This window comes from Strix aluco, chromosome Z (genome assembly GCF_031877795.1).
Source record: "Strix aluco isolate bStrAlu1 chromosome Z, bStrAlu1.hap1, whole genome shotgun sequence".
Classification (NCBI taxonomy): Eukaryota; Metazoa; Chordata; class Aves; order Strigiformes; family Strigidae; genus Strix; species Strix aluco.
Genome location: NC_133971.1, coordinates 58,013,143 through 58,035,238, shown reverse-complemented (window position 1 = coordinate 58,035,238; position 22,096 = coordinate 58,013,143). Strand labels below are relative to the sequence as shown.

The 22,096-nt window shown below is 34.8% G+C and overlaps 1 protein-coding gene across 3 annotated transcripts in view; it reads right to left on the bottom strand.

Annotated features, from left to right (window-relative positions):
* The window catches only part of CHD1 (chromodomain helicase DNA binding protein 1), a 55,316-nt gene that overhangs the window by 13,965 nt on the left and 19,255 nt on the right, over positions 1-22,096 (bottom strand). For all 3 annotated transcript variants that reach the window (XM_074811856.1, XM_074811855.1, XM_074811854.1), the window contains exons 4-26: positions 21,974-22,075; positions 20,611-20,678; positions 18,393-18,542; positions 17,833-18,110; positions 16,067-16,292; positions 15,131-15,231; positions 14,692-14,870; positions 13,514-13,641; positions 12,725-12,941; positions 12,055-12,144; positions 10,995-11,185; positions 9,733-9,921; positions 9,260-9,422; positions 7,486-7,638; positions 6,942-7,013; positions 5,075-5,224; positions 4,351-4,499; positions 3,970-4,066; positions 3,786-3,881; positions 2,664-2,840; positions 2,322-2,482; positions 1,110-1,151; positions 269-399 (exon numbers count right to left, since the gene is read on the bottom strand). In XM_074811856.1, coding sequence (XP_074667957.1) covers positions 269-399; positions 1,110-1,151; positions 2,322-2,482; positions 2,664-2,840; positions 3,786-3,881; positions 3,970-4,066; positions 4,351-4,499; positions 5,075-5,224; positions 6,942-7,013; positions 7,486-7,638; positions 9,260-9,422; positions 9,733-9,921; positions 10,995-11,185; positions 12,055-12,144; positions 12,725-12,941; positions 13,514-13,641; positions 14,692-14,870; positions 15,131-15,231; positions 16,067-16,292; positions 17,833-18,110; positions 18,393-18,542; positions 20,611-20,678; positions 21,974-22,075 — 3,310 coding nt within the window. The remainder of the gene's footprint in view (positions 1-268; positions 400-1,109; positions 1,152-2,321; positions 2,483-2,663; positions 2,841-3,785; positions 3,882-3,969; positions 4,067-4,350; positions 4,500-5,074; positions 5,225-6,941; positions 7,014-7,485; positions 7,639-9,259; positions 9,423-9,732; positions 9,922-10,994; positions 11,186-12,054; positions 12,145-12,724; positions 12,942-13,513; positions 13,642-14,691; positions 14,871-15,130; positions 15,232-16,066; positions 16,293-17,832; positions 18,111-18,392; positions 18,543-20,610; positions 20,679-21,973; positions 22,076-22,096) is intronic.

Below are 22,096 nucleotides of genomic sequence, written 5' to 3'. Positions count from 1 at the left end.
TAGGTCTTTCAGAAAATAACAAATTACTTTTAAATTTCACAGTAAGACAAAAACCATACTGAATTCTCCAATGACAATTCACACACAGGAAAGGGGGGAAAAAAAAAGTTATCTTACTATAACCCTTCTTCAAAATCACCTGGCATGACAACATTTTTGTTTGTATTTCCCCCAACAAAACCATTTTCCATTACAATCAGAGTGCAAGAATAATTCAGACTTCTTGACATTTTTCATTGCCCCCCAAGCCCCTGAACACATTTTGTACCTGCTCTTTCTTGTCCAGATGAATTGTCCTTTAAAGCTTTAATGCATCCATTATGTACAAGCTCTCCCAAACGTCTAAGGTCTGTCTCTGATTTATCAACTAGTTCAGCATCTCTAGCTACAGCATCTAACCTGTAATAAGACAGATACAGGTTTTTATAGCTCTAAAACTTCAGTAATTGTGAATGACTCCTTCAGACTTTGAAACTTACATGATCATTTCTCTAGTTATCAGTCACCTGCCTTGCTATGCTGTGTACAATTTTGATCCAAGGAAAAAAAAAAAAAAAAAAAAAAAAAAGATTCAGGTATCAGAGGACAATACAACAAGAACTGTAAATGACCCTAACCCTACAGTGTTTAGTTAAATTACTGTACATTTCTTTAAAATAAAGAACAAACCATATGTTCATATGGACTGTAAGTATTTTAAAGGAAAGTAAGGATGGGAAGTTTTTCTTAAAATATGGAATAAAGGAAGCTTAAAAATAAAAATTGACAAGGAAAATGCAAAACCCACTTTGACAGTCACAGTGGATAAATTAATAGGCTTTCAACAAGCTATCAAACAAGACAATGAATGATTATCACCAATGAAGATTAAACAAGACAGCAGGTAAAAGAAAGAGAGTAAGTAGTCCTGCAAATTGAAAGGTTTGTTGTGTGACTGTTTGCACACATACCATACATGAAGAAAGGGAAGATACTAAGCTGAAGTCATATTATATTCAAGGCAAAAGACTAGACACTGCATTTTCTCTTCAGCCTATAGTTTCTTAGAATATTGTTATATGAAAACAAGGTTCAAAGTTGCTACACAAATAATAATCAAACAAGTTTACCTCTCAAGAGGGCCACCAAATTTCTTGTAACTCTTGATAAACCTAGTAACAGAAAATAATTTTGCCATTTAAATGTATGCTTACCTAACTACTGTGGTTTTAAAATTACATTAATACAAATACTAATTTTAGTATAATGCTATACGGACAATGAAAAAAAAAAAAAGAGACAGTAGGGCAGATAACTCAGAGTTTTATTGGTTTAAGAACTGATGTAAATAAAACAATAGATGGTAAAATTTATTTCAGAAATTGCTTCATGAATTTCACAGGACAGAACGTTCAGCAGCTGGATGTGTCTATGATAAAAAATTTAATGTGGATTTACGGTAAACAGGGATTCAGACATTATGTTATGTCTTATATAGTAAAAGGAGCAATCTGCAAATTTGAAGATTTTGGAAAATATGACATGAAAGATACTCTCTGTGGGAATGTGTAAGTGATGGAAAGAAACTGGAGATACCTGGGATAGAAAGGAAGTGAAATAAAAATTAAAAAAAAAAATTTCCTCAACAATCAAGGCCTCAAATTGCTAGTGCAAACATAAGAATGGCCTTGAAAAAAGTACCAGTTCACTGTGTTGTTAGATGAAATGGAAAGGCAAAAAGGATCTTCAGTTATTTCTCTAACCAAAAATATTTTGAAAACTTTTACTGCATTTTAGAGAAACATGCATACTTAAAATTCAGAAACAAAGTAGCATTTCACAAACCCAAAAATGCAAACCAAAACAATTCATCCTCCTTCTACCAAAAAAATATTTTAGCACCAAATATCGAAGGGACCCATTTTACAAGATTCAAATAGAATTTTGCATTTTTTAGTTTAAAAAATCATGATATATGATTAATTCAATTAGTATCAAGAAATTTAAAAGCAAAATCCACTCAAATTTTTGTAGGTGTCACCAAAAAGATTTAAATATTCTTTCAGCACTGCAGTTTTTAGATAAAATGATGTGAAGCAAATTATTTTGCTTGTATGTTAAAAGAAAAACTTATCCACTACTACAATTGTTTTTTGAAGTCACTGTCTTCATGGGTTGCAGGAATTAAATTTAAAACATTTAATACCTAGAATAAAAAAATTTCAAATAAATTCAGAAAAAATAAAAAGTAGTAAGTGCCCTCTGTACTTTCTATCTCTATAATAATAACAATTAAAAAATTGTCTTGTCCCTTTAAATATGCATGTGCCCCCATATCTTACCGCCTGATCTCTGCATCACTAAATCCTTTAATATTTTCTCGAGGAATAGTTCGTGGTCTTCCACGCTTTTTTGGCCGTTTTCTTTCTGAGATGGAGTCACTATCAGATCCAGAGTATCTTCTGCTCCTACTGCGCCTCCCTTCACTTCCATTAAAGCTGATCTGGAATTTCAGAGTAAGTAGTTCAAAGCTATGTGATCAACAAATATAAGTAAAGTTTTACCTAGCCTGTCAAAAATATGCATTCAGAAAAGGAAAAAAACCCCAAACCAAAACCCAACAAGAATCCCCAACAAACTAAATCAACAGCAACGTAAAAGTACAAGTCAGAACCAAAAGACACCTGTTTTGCACAGTTTCTCATCCTTGGGAGCATGTATATTTCTTCAAGTTCTTTTTGTCTTTCCTCCTCTTCTATTCTTCGTCGCTGGACTTCCGGAATGATTTCTTCCCAATTTCTTGAATTTCTTTCTGGTTCTAATTCAATGTCATCTTCATCCATATTGGAAAAGTTGGCCACCTTTTACATCAGAAATACATGTTTTCATGAAATCAGTACATGACTTATTTGAAAGACTGAGAAACTAATATTATAGGAAAACAAAGTTCTAGATGGCTTATTTTATGCATTTATACATTTTATGTATTTATATGTATGCTATTGTTTTATAATATATGTAAAATTTATATATACAAAATGCTTCATGAAACTGTGTCTCTAATGCAAGTATTTTTATTCATTTATGAAACAGACACAGACTCCATGAAATATGGGCTAAGATGAGAAGAGAATCTTTTTCTTCTTTTAAAAGTTGACTAATACAGATGCATAATGAAACACCTTCCTGATAGCTGTATGACTGTTGTTTAACTTCCTTCAAAATAGGGCTAACATTTGAATGCCTGAGTTAACGTGAACCTCTAATAATATACAACTAACCAAACATTAATAGAGTGTAGAAATCAAAATATGTTGCAAATGAACAATCAGCAGGAGAGCTAGTTAATAATCTGCTGATCTAAACAAATACGTCATGCTCTGCATTGTTTTTGCACCCAGATTATACTATGTTTAACTGGTAACACTTAAAATACCTGTCATTTCAGGGTTAAAAGTTATTTCTACAAGTCATCAACTAAGAAATGCAAACTTTGTATTCTGCATTCAGTAACACAGCTGCTTAACAACAAAGAGAGTAAAAATCCACAAAACTACCAAGAATTCTAATCATTCACATTCATAAATATTTTATTAGCAAAATACTTCATGTATTTTTAAATGTTTATACTGATGGTGGGTACTCTGTATACGTGAAAAGACATTTTATTAGAAAGATATACAAAGTTGACTTACTAAGGCATCTATTTCACAAGAATGAACAGACGGATAGGTACACAAAAGAAAAATAGTACCATTTATACAGAAAAGTGTAATTATGGCAGGAGGGAGGGAACAGAGCAGTACCTTGAACTGTGAAAGCAACTCATCTCCTACAGTTAATGGACCTGGCTCGTTTTCCCGAGTTTCAGCTCTCTTCAAGATTTCATCTATATCCATTTCCTAAAGAAGAAGTAGTTTCTCTTTATAGTGAAATAATTCATATGTATTGTTGGTTGTTTTACCTATTTAGTCCAGAAACACTACTTACCTGAGGCTCCTGTTCTTCCCCTTCAGGTTCTTTAAAAAGTTCCTCAGCACCAAACTTCAGAATTGCTGATAACTCCTCCTTATTAAAAGGTGTTGAGCTGAAATAAAGGATATTTCATGAAAAACTTTATCTTACTAACCTGAAAAAGTTCTCTATAACCATGAGTCAATTAAGATTTCTTCTTACTGTTAAATAAGAACTATATATATGTATTTTAAATATACATTTAATATGCAAATAAAAATCTACAAAGACAATATACTTTGCATCTTTACTTATTTAAACTTATTTTGCCTTTTGTTAGCCAACTGAAATAACTTACATTTTTACTTGTCAAATATACTTAAGGGTAAACTGGTATGGAAATAAATGCAAATATACCTTGAAGGAGTAGAGCCTGTATGTAGTACGGTTTTCCCTGTAGTGTCCATTCTCTGAATTACTAAATGATCTAACACCATCTTTTTCTTGGCTCTTTCAAGAATATCTTCTTCTACTGATCCTTTTGTAACTAGCCGATAAATATTAACCTGTGTAGATTTTTTTAAAAAGCAAGCAACAACAAGGAGAAATCTCAGTCTTCACTACATATCTTCTGAATTTATTGACGTTTCAAATATGAAATACTAGATCAATCATCACAGTCTTTACATGTGTTTTTTTTTTTTTAAAAAAAAAAAAAAAGCAGAGAAATAAACTCTTAGACCTGTCTTTTTTAAACTTCAGTGATTTGGCAGAAACATTGCCACAGGCAAAACTGTCATATTCTTATGATGTCTTCTGCAAGAAAGAAACCTGAAGAGAACTAAGAAATATTTAAGCAAGGGGGATGTGACTGACATAGAAGCTATTTTATAGAATGACATGACACCAATGAATGTGGGACAGACAAGCCCACAACTCTTCTCCCTCTTCCATCCATATACCACAGCTACCATATTATCTCTCCATATAGGGAGATTTTTAAAAAAGAAAGTTAAATGAGCTTTACTAACATTTTTTGACATACGCAGCAAGTATTAGTCTCAAAAATACATGAAGACCATATTATGCTACTGTACAGAACCCTCCTTCAGTTTTGAAGCTTAAAGCTGAATGTGCATACCTGTTTCTTCTGTCCAATCCTATGCGCTCTAGCCTGTGCTTGAAGATCGTTCTGTGGATTCCAGTCAGAATCAAATATAACTACAGTGTCAGCAGATGCCAAGTTGATACCTAATCCTCCAGCTCTAGTAGACAGTAAAAAGCAGAAGTCCTGAAATCAAAATAAAAAAGTTTTATAGTTGTAATATTCTTAAAGGAACCAATAAGATACTTATTTGTGCAGTCTGTGGAGCAGATTACAAAATCATGTAATACCAATTCCATAACTGTTCTACAGTTAAAGCTTCTTTAACTATAATGCAAATACTGATATCAATTTATTTCACAAATAGTTACTGACTTCTCAACAGTTTAAAGGAAGCAGCATCCTAGAAAATGATCACTGACCAAAAAATCCCAAACAAAAGAATGGCCAAAAAGCACAAAAACCTTACCGTTAAAGCTTTGTATGTTACAAAGTCCCTCTCTCATACCCCCTGCCCCAAGCCCTAAATACTAAGCAGCCATGACAGAGCAGGGAAGATACTTGAGCCTACAGGTAACTGGTTAAGAGACAGAAATCAAAAGTCTTCTGCCAGGTTCAATGCTGTTCAACATACTCAGGAACAGTAAGAAAAAGGGATAAGAAACGAGGTGGAAAAGTCTGTAGATGATACAGAATTATTAATTCAGAGACAACTACGAAGGCCTGCAGAACACCGTATGAAATTCAAGGTAAAGTAAAACAAGCTAAAAAAAAAAAAAATCCCAATTTTCAGTACAGTTACACGAAATAGCAAACCATTATACTCAGGAATGACTCCTGAGACTTGTGTTAGAAATTCCTATGTAGCTCTTAGGTCAGTAATAGCCCAAAATCATACAGAATGTTCTGAATTTTTATGAAAGAAATAAAACTGAGAACAAAATTTTGTTGCTGAACAAATGCAGTTTGCCTTCCTTTTTGAAATGCATGAAGTTTAAATTCCTCCTTGTCTCAAAAAATGCACAGTGCAACTGCAGAGATTTCAGGAACACTAGAAGTTTGAAACAGAATTAACTTCTGTATTTAACAAATTTCCGAAGTTTACATTATTGGACTTAAGTCCTTCTCCCTCCATCATAGCAGAAACAAAGCTCAGAAGCAACTGACAAATGCTATCCTTCAATTACTGACTTAAAGAGAACCAACCTCAGCAAAACAAGCTCCCCTCCCCCAGATCTACCAGTGTAGATTTAAGATTTAAGCTGATTTAAGGTATGGGATGGCTTGCATATCAGGAATGCTAAATAAGCTACAAATCTTCCAACTCAGAAAATAAAAAAATCTGTAACAGACACCTACATATTCACAGGTTGCTCACAAAGAATGGCTAGAAACCAGTTCTTTGCTGTTTCTTCCAGGGCACGTAAGTAGGTGGCAACAGATGACGGTAACAGAAGACAGATTTGAAACAACTGAAGATGGTTGTTCATGCAAGGATATACACAAATTAGTTCTGCCCACTGCCAAAGGACGTTTTTGATGCTGTTTGTGTAAGTTCAATGCTCTTGTAAACATTGTTGGGTTAAGTTTTACACAGCAATAAAAGTGAGGTTAAATTTCTACAGCACTTATATAGTAATTAAAATTACTTTGATAAAGAGCTTCAGAAAAAAATTATAGCTACACAACTGACTAAACACCACTTTCATAAGTTATGTGTTTTCTACTTAACCCCTTCTTAGGGAAAAAAAATTAGATGTAAATCTTATAGTCTAGGCAATAAGGATAAATTTTCAACCTTACTGATATATTCCTCCCTTTTCTCAGCCTTCATTTTTTATGCAATGTTTATTTATATTTCTTGAAAAAAAATGAAACAGATTCCTTACAAAAAATATCATACCTCTGATCCTTCTGCATTAAAATGATCCAGTGCTTGTTTCCTCAATTCCCCTTTTATTGATCCGTCAAGTCTCTGAAGAGATTGATACTACAGTTAAAGAGTAATTCTTATACTATATTCAAAATCTGAGCAACGTGAATTCCCAACTGCCAAAACTGTTATGTGAAGTAATGCAACACTTCACATAATATTTTAATTTATGTTTCATTTCAAAATACTATATAGCATATAGCAATTGCCAGTCTTTCTAGAAAAAGAACACATTTTCTTATATCTTTTCTTAAGCAAAGCAGTAAAGATCACATTATGACAAAATGGTTGAGGTTGGGAAGGACCTCTGGAAGTCATCTTGTCTAACTCCCCTACTCAGGCACGGACAGCTAAAACAGGTTGCCCAAGGTCATGACCAGGTGGCTTCTGAATGTCTCAGAGGATGGAGATTCTGGACAACTCGTTCCAGTGCTCTGTCACCCTCAGAGTAAAGAAGAGGTTTTTCTTATATTCAAGATCAAAGTTTCTTGGCTATTACCACCAAGATTCTTACCTGAAAAGGAAACTGACGATACTTCAGATATTCTGCTAGGATGTCCAGCATTCTCACCATCTGTGAGAAAATCAGAACTCTGTTGCCACGTTCTCGCAGACGAATCAGTAGCTTGTCAAGAAGGATTAGCTTCCCGCTGCTACGTATTAAATGCTATAAATGTCAAGAAATGCATATTACAAAATAAGTTCATCTCAACACTAGTAGAGACTACAGTTGGTTAGACATTCATTTGAAGTTTGCTTTTCCTGCTATTGCTGTGCGAAGGAAAAAAAACCCAAATTCTGACATTCCTTAAGAATTTTATATTTTAAAATGTGCATACAATATATAGTCTCTAGAACTAAAAAAACCCAAACCAACCCACCAAATTCATGTGACTGTAAGACAATACTGCTATATAAATTTATGCATAAATAGTATGCCGCATTAACTGAACACAGAAGTTTACTCTGATTTTTGTTTAGTTGATTCTAACTGAAATCAACAGGATTACTAGCTCATATGTTTAAAGGAAATGCACTGTTCACTCTCAAAGTGATTCAACATCTCATCAAAACATGAAGTAAATATATGAACTTAAAAATGTAAGCAGTTATGATGTAGGCCCAAGTTCTTTTCTGCCAAGTAGAAAATAAAATTTGGTAACCAATATAAGATGGAGAAAAAACCCCCCTGCCTTAGTACTACTTTCTCTTCACTTCTCACCTTCTGAAAAGAACTAGGTACTGCTGCTTAACCCTCTAAGCATTTTTAAACAAAGCCTATCAATCAAGTTCCTCAGGCAAGATAAAGTGAGGGGCATCTTGTTTGTGGTGCCTAATGCTGTAAACCACCTAAAGCCTGTTACGCCTTCTCAGCTCCACTGGGAAAAACTAGAACAGAAACTCAAGCAAACATGAAATGTAATGTTGAAAACATTAGGTCTCTTTAGGTGAAGATGCTTGGGACAGATTTTTGGGGAATGCTTAATTTTGAATTAGGTGCTTTTATTCTTTATGCCAGAAGAGAGGAGGATATTTGTCACTGCACAAATGAGTAGTTTTGGGAAGGTATTTAAATTATCAACTTAAAAGCTGACAGGAAAAAATCATCTTTAGAAACATTTATGTTGGTATAAACTGCATCAGCAACAACAATCTTATCTGTTGCTGTGCCCTTCAACAGTTTTGGTACAAATATTAGTTAACCTTAAAAAAATAAAACAGCCATCTTTGGTAGTAATGGTAATTGTTTCTATCTGTTACAACAGTAACAAAATCAGACAGATTTTGATGCCTGTTAGTTTCTTTCCCTTTCACTCTGCTTGTTTGCAGGCACACAGAGAACAGTATTTGATTATGAAAAAGGTTTAAAAGCATCCTGCAGATCACTTTCTGCTATCACACAGATTGATGGTGTAGCACTGCCAGTCATGCATTTCCAGTCACATAACAGTCACCTGCTTGGCTGCTTTATTTCACTTAGGTTTAAAATAGGTCTCAAGTTTATTTTGCATGACAATACACAGTCTGTTTCAAACTATTTTCTTTGATTGTTATTAAAATCAGGGATATTTTATTTAGTCAATTATCTGTCAATTATTCAGTTCCAATTAGAAGCAAAAATCAAATTCTCTTACATGTAAAACCCAGGATTCACATTTTCCAGAGAACCTGTTTTTTCTTAATATACTTCAATACGAATAAATAAACTACCCGAGCACCATAAAACTGTGTGAATATTATAGATGTAAAGCAAAACTTTATTTTTTTAAATTAAAAAGTGACATTACCTGTAAGGCCTCTTGCTTATTATAGAACTCATTATCATCTGGTGGTTTAATGAGGTAGCAATGGTTACAACACTTCTTGAGTTCCATCATGATGTTCAAAAAGCCTGATGTACTGCCTTTTGAACCTTTACTGAGGGCTTTATAATTCCTGGTTAAAATCCACCTATGATATAAGATGTACAATATAAGTAATTTCCAAGCATATGTGGAAGCAAGACAGATGTAAGCTTTTAAATATAAACAACCTAAAGAAAAAAAGCAGCTCCCAAAAGGTTGTACCAAACATGCCAAACAAAATAAGCTACACAAATAGACGTTAAACCAGTGTAATTCTTGAGCCATTGCTTCATAGAATTTTACTGTTGTGAAACCCTAGAAGTCTCAAGTTCAAACTGCATTATAAAAACTATACTTCAGTAAACTGCATGTAGATGTATCACTGAAACAGCACAACTTGAAGTGTTATTACTTACTTGTAATATTGCTTCTGCAGTGCACTCATTTCCATCCTCAGAATTTGCTCAACTTTAGCAGGTAAAGACTTTTCTACATCTTTTTTAACTCTCCTCAGCAGAAATGGTTCAAGTTCTTTGTGAAGACTTGCATAACCATACTCTCTCCCTTTGCCATGCTCCTCTTCAAAATCTTCCCAGGAGGAAAACCTTCAACATAAGAATGAATGAGCACAAAACAGTGACATACTGTGAATGACCTGAAGAAGCAAAACACCAACACAGAACATATATACCACAAGAGCACACACACACATTTGGATTTCTTCCTCACTCCCTTCTGTTTAATTTATCCAATTTCTGAATTTTCATCTCACAAGAAATTAAAAAAACTCTGCCTATAAATATAAGAATGGAATTTTTCCAAAAACCGAATTTTAACTTCCCCAGCGGAAATCCAACATTTTTTTTTCTTCAAGGATACTCACCTAGATGGTTGAAGAAATTCCATTACTACATTTATCAAGAGCAGCATGAAAAAGCAGCTGCATGGCTGGAGGGTGTGCAAGAGAACAAGAGACTATTTAATGTGCACTTTGCAGCTTGTATGGTCTAGCTGAAGTGTTAATATCCTTTGTGCTAGCAGACTAGAACTAGAACTAGACTTTATGATCAAATGAGGGATGGGTACTAGCGGCTTTGCTTGTAAGGTTCTGAAATCAGTACAATCCATAGCTCAAACTAAATGGAGCTATGGTGTTTGGCATTTACAAGATGTCCGACAGGAACATGTGTGCTCACACAGGAGTTCTAATTTATCTTCAGTATAAACAGAGGTCGGTACAAAATAAGGTCAATACAGTAGCTTACTCTATCAAACTGTATGGGAAAAACGGCTATCTGACTGAACTACAGGATATTGGGCATCCTGGTACAAATTTGTTTTCATAAATAGTACTAACACAGAGAAGATTCCATTCTATTTCCCCAGAGCAAATCCATATGGGTTTATTTTTTTTCACTAAGACAAAGCCTCTTTTCCAGGTTCTGACTCATATATCAATCCATCATTTTTGTTAATTGCTAAAATGGAAAAATGACAACTGCTACTAGTGTTAATTATTAGGAGCAGTGTGAAAAAATATATGCATCTCCTTCATGCAGAATACTTAAAATTATCTTTCAGTACAATTCTCTACCTCTAGTTTCTCAAATCACCACTCTACTTCACAGTAACAAACTTGACCAAAAAAGTTAAAAAGAATCATGTAAAACTTCCTTACTTTTCTGGCATGATGAAGTGCAACAAAGACCAAAGCTCTTTAAGGGAGTTTTGCAGAGGGGTTCCAGTAATAAGAAGACGATGGTTAGACTTAAAGTCTATTAAAGTCTTGTACAGAAGAGAGTCGTCATTTTTTAAACGATGAGCTTCGTCAACTCCTATGAATGCCCAATTCAGACCACCAAGGAATGACTTAAAGAAATGGAGGAAGGGGGGAACATTATACAAATAAACACATTGCATAATTTCCCACATTTTATAATCAAGCTATAAACACCATCACTTCTTGGGTTTATTTTAATAGAACATGGACAGCTATATGTTTTTAGTACTAGCTATGGCTTTTACATTTGCCAGATTCAATGAAAGGCATTTTCATACAAGCATCCCATGAAAGTATAAATTAAGTTTAAAAGCAAAAGAACGGCCAAAAGTCTGACCTACATTAATTTTTACGTGACAGGAAAAAATCACTATTGACCTCTTCTTCCCAGCATGTACAAACAAATGAAGTAAAAATGTTCTGCTTCTTGACTGCCTATAAAAATTTCCATATACTGGTAGAAGGATTAACAATAACTCTGTGTGCTACCACTACGAAGACAGTATTAATACATGTCCACATACTACTACATGCACAATAACAAAGAAAAACTATATGGGATTTCAGAGTTCTGTATCATGCTTGGGGCTAGGAGCTGGGTTATTTTTCAGTTCTTTGATGGTGGTCTCCAAAGAAGTAGAGCTCAAGAAGATGAGAGGAGATTATTACAGTAATGAGAATCCCAAGCAAACTGTAGAAAAAGAATTGTTACCACTTAACGAAATGGAAAAAGGCTGAAAGTCTCACCACACATACAGAAAATCTAGAAGTGCTTAAAAAAACCCAGCAAGTCACAAGAAAAAGCCCCCCAAAACCAAACCATGCACTGTCATACTTCCAAAAGCAAGAAGTATCACACTCTTCATAAATTTAATGACCCACAAACTAAATACATGCAAGTCTAAAGAGAGTTCTACACTGCAGAAATTATTTCTATCTCCCTGAGAAGCATGACTACCTTATCCTTCAGTAAAATTTCATATGTTGTTAGAAGTATGTTAAATTTTAACCGTTTGGTCTGCAGATGCATCCATTCATGAGTTCTTATCTACAAAAAGAATCAAGAGAAAAAAGGTGTTGTTGAATGAAATGCAGCAATGTATATGACATACAGTAATATGACCACAAAACAAAGGACAACACATTAACATACACAAGACTGAACTTCCAACCTGTCTAATCACTCCAAAAATGTTTTGCTTAAACTTCTGAATAAACAGCAAATAATTTCTACAAAACATTTTTTACTTTAATGGATAAGATTACTAATATTCAGAAAACACATTAAGAGAACAAACCAACAACCTTTCAGGAAATTAAGATTATGACTGGCTTGCTTGCACATTTATTCATATTATATCCACCTAAATAATCATATGGCAGGTTAATTTGTTTCCAAATGAAGACTACATTTTTAAACCTGGTCACTATTAAGCAGAAAGGAAGTCTTTCACACACATTTGTATCAGATCAAAAATCTAAGCTTTCAATTTGCATCTTAAACACATAGTATTTCAGTAAGTATTTGCTCAGTCCTAGCCAAAATACTGGAGATTAGCAGAGGACAGGAATACGAAGCGAGTCTTGTTTATCTACAAGCCGTTCCAATGATAAAGAGAAATACTCACCATATTTCTGCTAGTTATATCTCCTAAGTAGACTACAGCATTCATCTGAGGAGCCCAAGTTTGAATCTCTCTTTGCCAAGATGTCAAGGTAGAAAGTGGCACAACCAGCAAGAAAGGCCCATACAACTGATGTTCGTGAAACAGGTAGTTCAGAAAAGAAATTGTTTGTATTGTTTTACCTAGACCCATTTCATCCGCAAGAATACAGCTATTCCCTCTAAAATAAAAAAAAAAAAAAAAAAAAGTAGATGGGGGATGTAGAGAGGGGGAGGGATTAGGTAAGAAGAAATTATCTTTTGAGCATAAAACCCACTCACATACAAGTTTTCGAGATTTTGCAACTGTACACCTTGAAGTTTATTTCCATTGTTTTTCCATAAAAACAATTTCTAACCTCTCCACACTTAATACTTCAATTGAATTAAAAACCTTACAAGTATTCCTCATGAGTCTAATTTTAAAAGTATAACACTAATGTTAACATTTCAGAAGAGTTTGCTTTGGATCTTCTTGTTTTACTATTTTAAGTTGATTTGTTTTTTAAAGATATGACTTACTCCCATAGGAAATTAAAAGCAAAGCAACCACAGAGCTCAGCTGTTTTTTGAGGACACACATGGAATGATGTGCTTTGCTACTGCTTTGAGCAAAACCACTCCCCCCTCAGACCTCTACCTTGACCTTAATGAAACCCTCCACCTTCAAAAAAATATACAGAAATATCAGTTTCAAAGTTTTACAAATGCTTACAATTTACAAACAGAAAAACTCATTTCAGACTATACTTACTTGCACCATGAGTGTGCAAGCCAGTTCAATCCATTTAATTGATAATCTCTTAACTCTAAACCTTCATGTCCTCCAATGTAAGAGGGTTGCTTCTTCAGTGCAACAAACCTTGGCCTCTGTTTTAGAACCTGTCAAAAGCAAATTGATCATCAGGCCTACTACTGACTGAAGTTACCAGAATGTCTTTCTATAGAAAAAATAGCAGTAGGTATATACTGGGTCTAGTCTTTATCCATCAACGAGAACTAGGCCATATAAAAACACAAAGCAATTTGCAAGTTGAAATTAATTCTATTGACAATTTAGATTTCACAATGGGAGTGACATTAACTCACTCAAAGTTTAAGTACCTATTTAAAATAAATTACAATACTAAACACACCCATATTTGAATGCCAGTAAAAACACGGAACAGGTATCTACACAAAGCTACTCCTAGTAGTGATATTTTCCGTATATATTACTATGTATCATTATTACTGCACTGAACAACCTTCAAAAAATATTTCATAATATGTATCTTATCTCCAGATTCATGGAAGTTTTTCCATATTTTTACTGTCACAGCTGATGTTGTGGCTTGAACCTGACCAGCAGCTAAGCCACCACCCAGCTGCTTATTCACTTCCCACCCCAGCAGGACAGGGGAAAGAACTGAAAGGGTGAAAGTGAGAAAAACTTGTAGGTCAAAATAAATAGTTAACTGGGTGAAAGAAAAAAAACCAATCAACCAAAACAAATACCAACAACCAAAAAGGCCCCCACAGGTGACAAGAGTCACACATTAACCCACGAACAGACTGATAACCAGCAAGTCTCGAAGCAACAGCCACCTTTGAACTCCCTGCTCAGCCCACCCAGTTTTATTGCTAAGCATGACATTAAGTGGCATCAAATATCTCTTTGGTCAGTTGGGGTCAGCTGTACTGGCTGTGTTCCCTTGCAGTCTCTTGCCCACTCTGAGCCTACTCATGGTTGGGAGGGCACAGCAAGAAACAAAGAAGGACTTGACACCGCAAACACTGTTCAGCAACAGCCAAAACACCAATGTGTTATCAACACAGTTTAGGTAACAAATCTAAAACACGGGCCATACAGGCTGCCATGAAGAAAGTTAACTGCACTTCAGCCAGACCCAGTACAACTGATTATAAATCCACTTCAAATTACATACTCACCTTGCAGTCCTTGAAGGGAGTTGTCTTGGATTGATTTCTGCTAAAGTACTCATCAATGCATGCCTGAAACTTTTTGGCAATGAGAGCACCATCTTCCCAGCTACATTCTGAATACGGCAGACCCTGCCATTTACAATAGTAGTCTGGATAACCAGCCGCTGATTTCTGATTTGAATGAGCTGCAGAAATGCACCAGAGATATCTGATCAGCATTTTACTTCTGCATCTTATTAAAACACTCATTTTAGATAATAAGACAACATAAGCTAGCTTCATAGCACAGTCAGTATGACAACTTTTCTCTTTACCTGAAGTTTTGTTTTAGATTAAGAAGTTAGTGATATTCATATTCTAAATTTCTTAACTGCAAATGCAACATAAAAGCAGTGAACATACAGCATTCTCAGCACTGTTTTCTGTCCGCAAGCTTGTCACATACCAATTATTCTTTCCACTATCTGATATTGTTTATGTAGATCATCTGTAAGCTCCTGCTGGCAGTTGTAATATTCCACATCTTCTGGAGAAGCATTTTTCAGCCTGTAATGGGAATTAATTTAGAATACTTACTACACTGTATAGTTCTAAAACTAAGAAAATCTGGCAGCTCTAAAGCTCTGAATGTAAGCATCACAGGAATGTTGCTTAAAGAGATTCTTTGAAGGGACAACTTAGAAATTCCTGCTACAAAACTGTTGCATCTGGCCTAGGTGCCTCATCATTAATGACTTAGAGTGCTTACCAAGAGACACAACTACTACAGCTACAGGTGGTACTAGTCACGCTGCTAATACAGAATACCTATTCCTCAACAGTAAGCAGTGTACTTTACAGGGTATTTTCATGAAACAGTATTCAGGGTGGCTCACTCTATAAGAATGTATCTTATAAGCAGCTAAAAATCGCACCAGTATTCATTGATTATAATAAACATACTAATAAAACTGAAAAGGTGACTTTGAAATGTATGGATTTCTTCAGGGTTTTGTTCTCAGGCTTGAATCTCAGGTTTGAGCCAAGAAAACTGAATTCTTCGAAGTAATGGCTAATGCATCAAGAAAACATTAATCTCTGCAGTGATTCCCGAAGAACTCTGATCACAGTATAACAACAAAATTAGTAGAAGGTACAACTTATTTGTTTTTAGACACATCTTGTTAAAACTCCTTTTATAACACAAATACACTAAAATCAGGTTCAGAAGATTATCTTATAGGATCATGTTCAGGATGCTTTAACTTTTAAAGCTTTTGTCTTTCTGCTGCATAGACACTTGATATTATGCCCTCAAAACCAGGTAACAGGTCTCAGAAACAAAACAGAAAATCTACATTATTACAAAATAAGTATCATGGAAACCATGAAAAATATTCACCATCTTTTTGTTTCCTGATCCTTTTTCTTATAGTTGTCCAGTTTCTTCATTCCTTTAACATTTTGTTGCTTCAGCGTTTCCTCAGTTTCCCAAGTGTTATGGATGTGTGACCAACCTTTCCATTTAATAAGATACTGTATTTCTCCTGGCTCTTTTGACTTTTCAAACTCAGCATTTGGGTCACCATCTGCCTCAACTGCATAGATGGTGGTTGCAGCACCTGTGGCTGAGAAAGAAACCACATCATAAGCCTTAACAAAGTGTGCATTGTCATAAATTAACCAGTAATACACGTAGTGTAGAAAACAATTAGTGATACTTTTAGATAAGCATATACTTGACTAGTATCCTACAGCTCTCATGTTATTACTCTTATTTGAACAATTACGATGTAGATATGTTAACACATGCACAAGCAGTCAAAAGAGAATCAAAAAAGAAACCAAAACTTCTGCACCTAACCTACAATATCTTATCTTTCCTCGTAAGAACTTTCTTTGCATTCCTAGCTTTTAACGTATCACCAGGGAAGGCTCCGCTAAAGCTGCTTGTCGTCTTGTGTTACATTACTCTCATCTCTGAGCATACAAAAGACATCTGACATTATGTCCGGTCAGCCTTGAGACATCAATAACCTACTACTAGGGATACTATAAATCTATTTCTTCCTAAATGTTTTACTACTTTTTTTCTGCCTTTGTTATCTTACCTGAGAAAATTTTTAATTAAGTACAGTCTGTATCACAGCTGAAGCATACTAGCAGCAGGAAACAGGCTCATTTCTGTGAGGACAGCCAGGTAAGGAAATGAGCCCAGCAAGCTGCAGGGGCCAGATAAAGCCACAGAGAGTGGCAACAGCAAAAGACAGCACAAGCAGCAACATCATCTGGGCAGGAAGAATATAAGAAGCTTAGTTTCAAAGGCTTTGACCACAGCAGTAACACTATGTACTGGAGCAGGACACACTAGAATATGGGACAGCATGGGAGGAGAAAGTTGAGAGGAAGAAGAGTTCAAGTCCTGAGATGGGTCAGAAACTTTAAAGACTGGGTATAGCTAATGGAGAAAGGTAGCTCTGAAGTGCAAGGGGCCCAGGGTTTGAGGGGGTTTATGCGTGTGTTTTTATAATTAGAATCCTAATTTGCAGACTCAATCACATAAGCAGAACTGCTAGGCACTGCATCCCATTATTGTTGGAAATATGACATGCCTACCACTATTCACAAACTTTTCAGAGTTCACATGCAAGCGCACCACTGAAATTTCAGATGCATTTTGTAGTCAGCCCACACACTGCACTGTATTGACACAATCTGTACAGCAATTACTGAAATCATAACCTCAGTGGTTCAACCTTGCCAACACCATCTTTCAAGCTTCAGGTTACTAGTCAGCTCTCCTGTCTAGTCCACTTTCTCCACTCCACTGTATATAAATTATGCTGACCAAGTACCACTAAATGGTATAAACAGTATCATAACAATATGGTATGCATTTATGCAATACAGAGTTATCTTCCACTTCATTTTTATTTTCTACTTAGGTACGCAATTCTTCTACATTTTACTTTGCAACACTTAAAAGGGACTTTAAAAGGAATGTCCATATGAATAAGACAAAACAGGGTAACGTTTTGGTAACTTTAAAATTATTAGCATTTATAGACCCCACAGGTGACCTACAGCTGAGAACATTGGCTGAAGTTGCACCACAATGCACTCCAGGATGTTAACACTAAAAAAAAAAATAAAAAAAATAAAAAATACCTCCTTTTCGGCCAACTCGACTATCCATGAACTTCTCTATAGTTTCAAATTCATCTTCTTCAGTTTGTGGGACATCTTCTCCACAAACTTCCAACAAATCATCAGAATCTGTCTTGGTTTCTTCAGCTTCTTTGTAACTAATGTTGACTGTTGCCTGGCGACGAGATCCTCTCTTATCATAATCATCATCATCATCCTCTTCCTCCTCCTCGTCCTCCGATGAATCAAGCTGCCTCTTTTTCGGTCCTGAACTCTTTTTCCCACTTTTTGGTTTAATTCTTGAAGGCAAGAAGGTACAATACAACAATGATGTTTCAACTGTGACAACTCTAAATCTTCTGTATTGCTTTCTGAATACATGTGTTTCATGAATGCAACTTTCAGTTACAGCAGACAGGAAAAGGTATTAACTAGAAAGCATTAGTATACTGACATCTTACATAGCTTGAAAAAACTTAATTTTTTTTAATAAGCATTAATGTTTTAATTTTCACAGACAGTAGTAGCAAATATTCCTTATTAGAAATAGTACCAGAGTATCCAAATGTATGACTTCTTACCTGTTTGGAGGTTTCCGGCTTTTGACCTTGTTTTTTGGCTCATAGTCAGATTCACTCTCGTCACAACTGCTTTTCTCCCTATCTTCTTCTGATTCAGAATCAAAACCAGTACCTGATACTGACCCTGATCCCGACATTTGCCAGTCTTCACTGCATGTATTGAAAGACAAAAGAGTAACTTAGATTGTGATTTTTTTTTTTAAACCAGGTTTTCATTCACTGCTGTAATTTCAACATTCTTCACAGAAATAAAAATCTTGTGACAGTTATTTCAGCCAATAAGACAAAAAATTGCCATCAATGAATAACAGGTAAGTAAAAATGCGCAATGGCTTCAAAGGCAGTTGGACTAAGTTTTTTCTTATCGAGAGGTAGACTTAAAATCCAAATTAAAACAAAAATCTGGATTTCTATATGAATTTCAGCATGAAGAAATGAATTAACATGACATTAAGAAACCAAAGCACTTAACAAGTCTAGCTGGAGAGATACATATTTATCAGAACTTACACATGCTCAAACCATAAAGCCTGTCATGTTATATTCTGAAGAGTCCCATATTGTCTAATGCCTGTGGTCCCTGTGGCCAATGTGAAGAATCAGCAACTTTGGCACAGGAATCAAAAAATAGAGGCAGATTTGAGAAACGCCCAGAGAAACCCGAATTGCAGAAACCTGTGAGTGGCACTGGCTCTCAAAAGCTCCCACTGAGCTCCCAAACCAGCGGCTCACAACCAGACAAGATACTACGAGTAAGACACTTGTGACTGAGCAGCAGGATCTCCTTGTTCCTGCTTACCTAAGATCTACTTTGCAACGGGAAAGATGAAAGATGTACCCAATGATTGACAGTATCTTGCTTCAAACTCTTGACTTTATACAGACAAATTTAATCTTAACAGCTTCACGAAATGAAAAAAAAAAAAAAAAGTCTGGTATATTACTGAAACATTGCTACATCTTTGTACTAACATCAGGTTTAGGTCTACTGGACCAAGGTGCTAGAGCAGTAGTAATATTCAAAGCTGGACTATTATTACCAAGAAATCTCTTCCTAAAATTTCCAATCAAGAAGCCTAGGAATTAGTGCTTTGATCCCTCTCTTCTCTCTTTCCTGTCTTCCAGGACATCGGGCCCTGGAGGAAATTACATTCCCATTGTTTCAGTCATTCAAGACAAATACATGTATATGTCTATTGTACAGATGGCAGTAGATTTAAAAAAAAGTAACATAAATCCATGACCTGTATTTATTTGGAAATCTAAAGCATCACCCTCTAAGGCTTGATCATGTACCAAGTTATATACGAGAAATCTCCAATTTGCTTGCCAGATAACAACTGCAGACATACTTGTTCAGAAGAGTCACAGGACAAAAATTCAGGCACTGGATATATGAAGTGGTTTGGTTGTGGGTTCCTAAACTTAAATATCTTTCTTGTAATGGAGTATGCTATTAAATGAAAGCAAATTCTTAACTAACAAAAGACTGGGTAGCAGCTCATTGCTATGAAAGCACCATTTTGCACAGTTAAGTGCTTTTTTTTGTGTGTGTTTTTTTTTTTTTTCCCCAGCTACCATTTATTTTAACATATTATACCGGCAACCCTGAACACTGAAGTGATTCATAAATTGGGAGAAGAGGAATGATACAACAGTTCAATTTCTACACACCATTCATAAAAAACACAGGTCACTGCCTCTCACTGCCACAATGACAATGTATAATCGTTTTCACAAACTTTTTGATTATTTAGGAGCTTATTTCCAGTTAAAATTCTTTGCTAGTCAATAAAGTTAATTACTATCAATACTGTAATAACTTTTAAACATGTCCGAGGGAAAGCAAAACATAAAAAAAACAATTTGGCATTAAGGGATTCTAACTTAAATTTGTTGAGACAACCTACTTAAGCAGTTTCCCATTCCTACAAGAATTTTTAGGGAGGGCCCTCATCTCAAAAATAAACTGCAAGAAATTATTTTTAAAATAAAAGCATTGATGAATGTTTTTGAACAATACTGCACACTCTTGCTCAGAAGCTAATATGTTCCTTTCAGAATTTATTTTAAAATTCAAAAATGTTTATCAAAACTGGAAATGCAAGATCAAGATGAATTAAATGGGAACTTAAGCATTTCAAGTGTGAAGAAACGAAGCATGAATTATGAGCATATGTCACTGAAAAAAATTTGAGATATTATGAAAATATCTTACTCTCTATGTTTTTTCTTCTTGGTTTCACTGGATGAATCATCTGCAGAATCTTGACTACTTGATGAGTTCTGCAGGTAAAATAAAACCAATTCATTATCACAAAAAGAATGAAGTACTTCTAACATTAAAAAGATAAATCAGCTCCCACTTCCAAATTGGAGGCACATTATAAATGTTCTACGCTCTTCATCCCCGACAGTGTAGCTGTTAATGCAGAATTAGATAAAGACTGCTATTGTTTTTGTATTTATCCATCTATACCAGTGTACCAGCACAGCTCTAGAGAACATCACAAAAAAACCCTGTCTTAAAAAATAATCATTGTGCCTACATAAAAACAGTCATTGTTTAAACTGCCCCAAGTTAATCAAGATGATGGTTCTATCAAAATCCTAATAAAATCTCATACCCTTAGGAGCTTTCTCACCTTTCACATTCTTTCACATTTAAACACCAGTTTAAGAAAATTTTGAGAACAGCATCTTTCTTCTTTCTCTATGCTCAAAGGAAAAACAAGAACCCTCTTAAAAATGAGATTTTCCTAAAAACCAATCTCATCAGGATTAAGTTTAGGTTTAAATTAAATTTCATCCTGAAAAACATCTTTCAGAAAGAGAGTACTTAACAATAGCTGTGAATTAATGTTTTAATGATAGGTGATTAAGTTCTGGGTTTTAAGTTTTAATGAGCTGCTAAACCAGAAGAAACCAGAAATCCAACTAAATGAGTGTGACTACATTGCATAACTTTGATGATGAAGAAAAATTCCATTTTAATGGAAAAATAAATTCCATTTTATAGTCACTAGTGTCCTTAAAAGATGTTCTTAGTGCACAAAGTCAACATTTCTTTAGCCTACGATTTAGGTTTTAAAATACTTAGAATACAGGTGTCATTCTTAAACACAGTAAGTCTTTTGTAGTAACTGTCACAAAATTTGCAAAAATGTAGTTTTCTACTCCATACGGAATTTTTGAAAACCACACCAGATACCTTTATACAGAAACAAGTTGAAAAAAAGATCTTTTAGCATTTTTAACAGTCTTCACAAATTTCAAGAAGCCAAAAATACAATGCAAGTCAGCATTGTGTGGTTTGCAAATTTTATCCATACATCACAGAATACCTAAAAATACCACATAGTCAAGGTTGCTACAATTTTGGCACAACTCACTTGAAAACAAGTAACTAGAGATATTTTTACTTTTGCTTATAAGAATGTCAGTTATTTGAATGTTACTTTTATAGACTAAAACCAGACTTTTATGCACACTTGGAAAATATCATTTGGATCTGTGTTATTTTATTCTAACATATAAGACAGGCATGTTTACATTTTAAAAAACTAAATTACGTTATTCACCTCTTCTGAACCACTGTCCGATGAGGCTGCCTTTTGTTGTTGTTGCTTCTTAAGCACTGCTGATCTTTGCACAGCAAGTATACTTGGACTTGACTTCCAAAACTGAACAGGAATGGAGATACA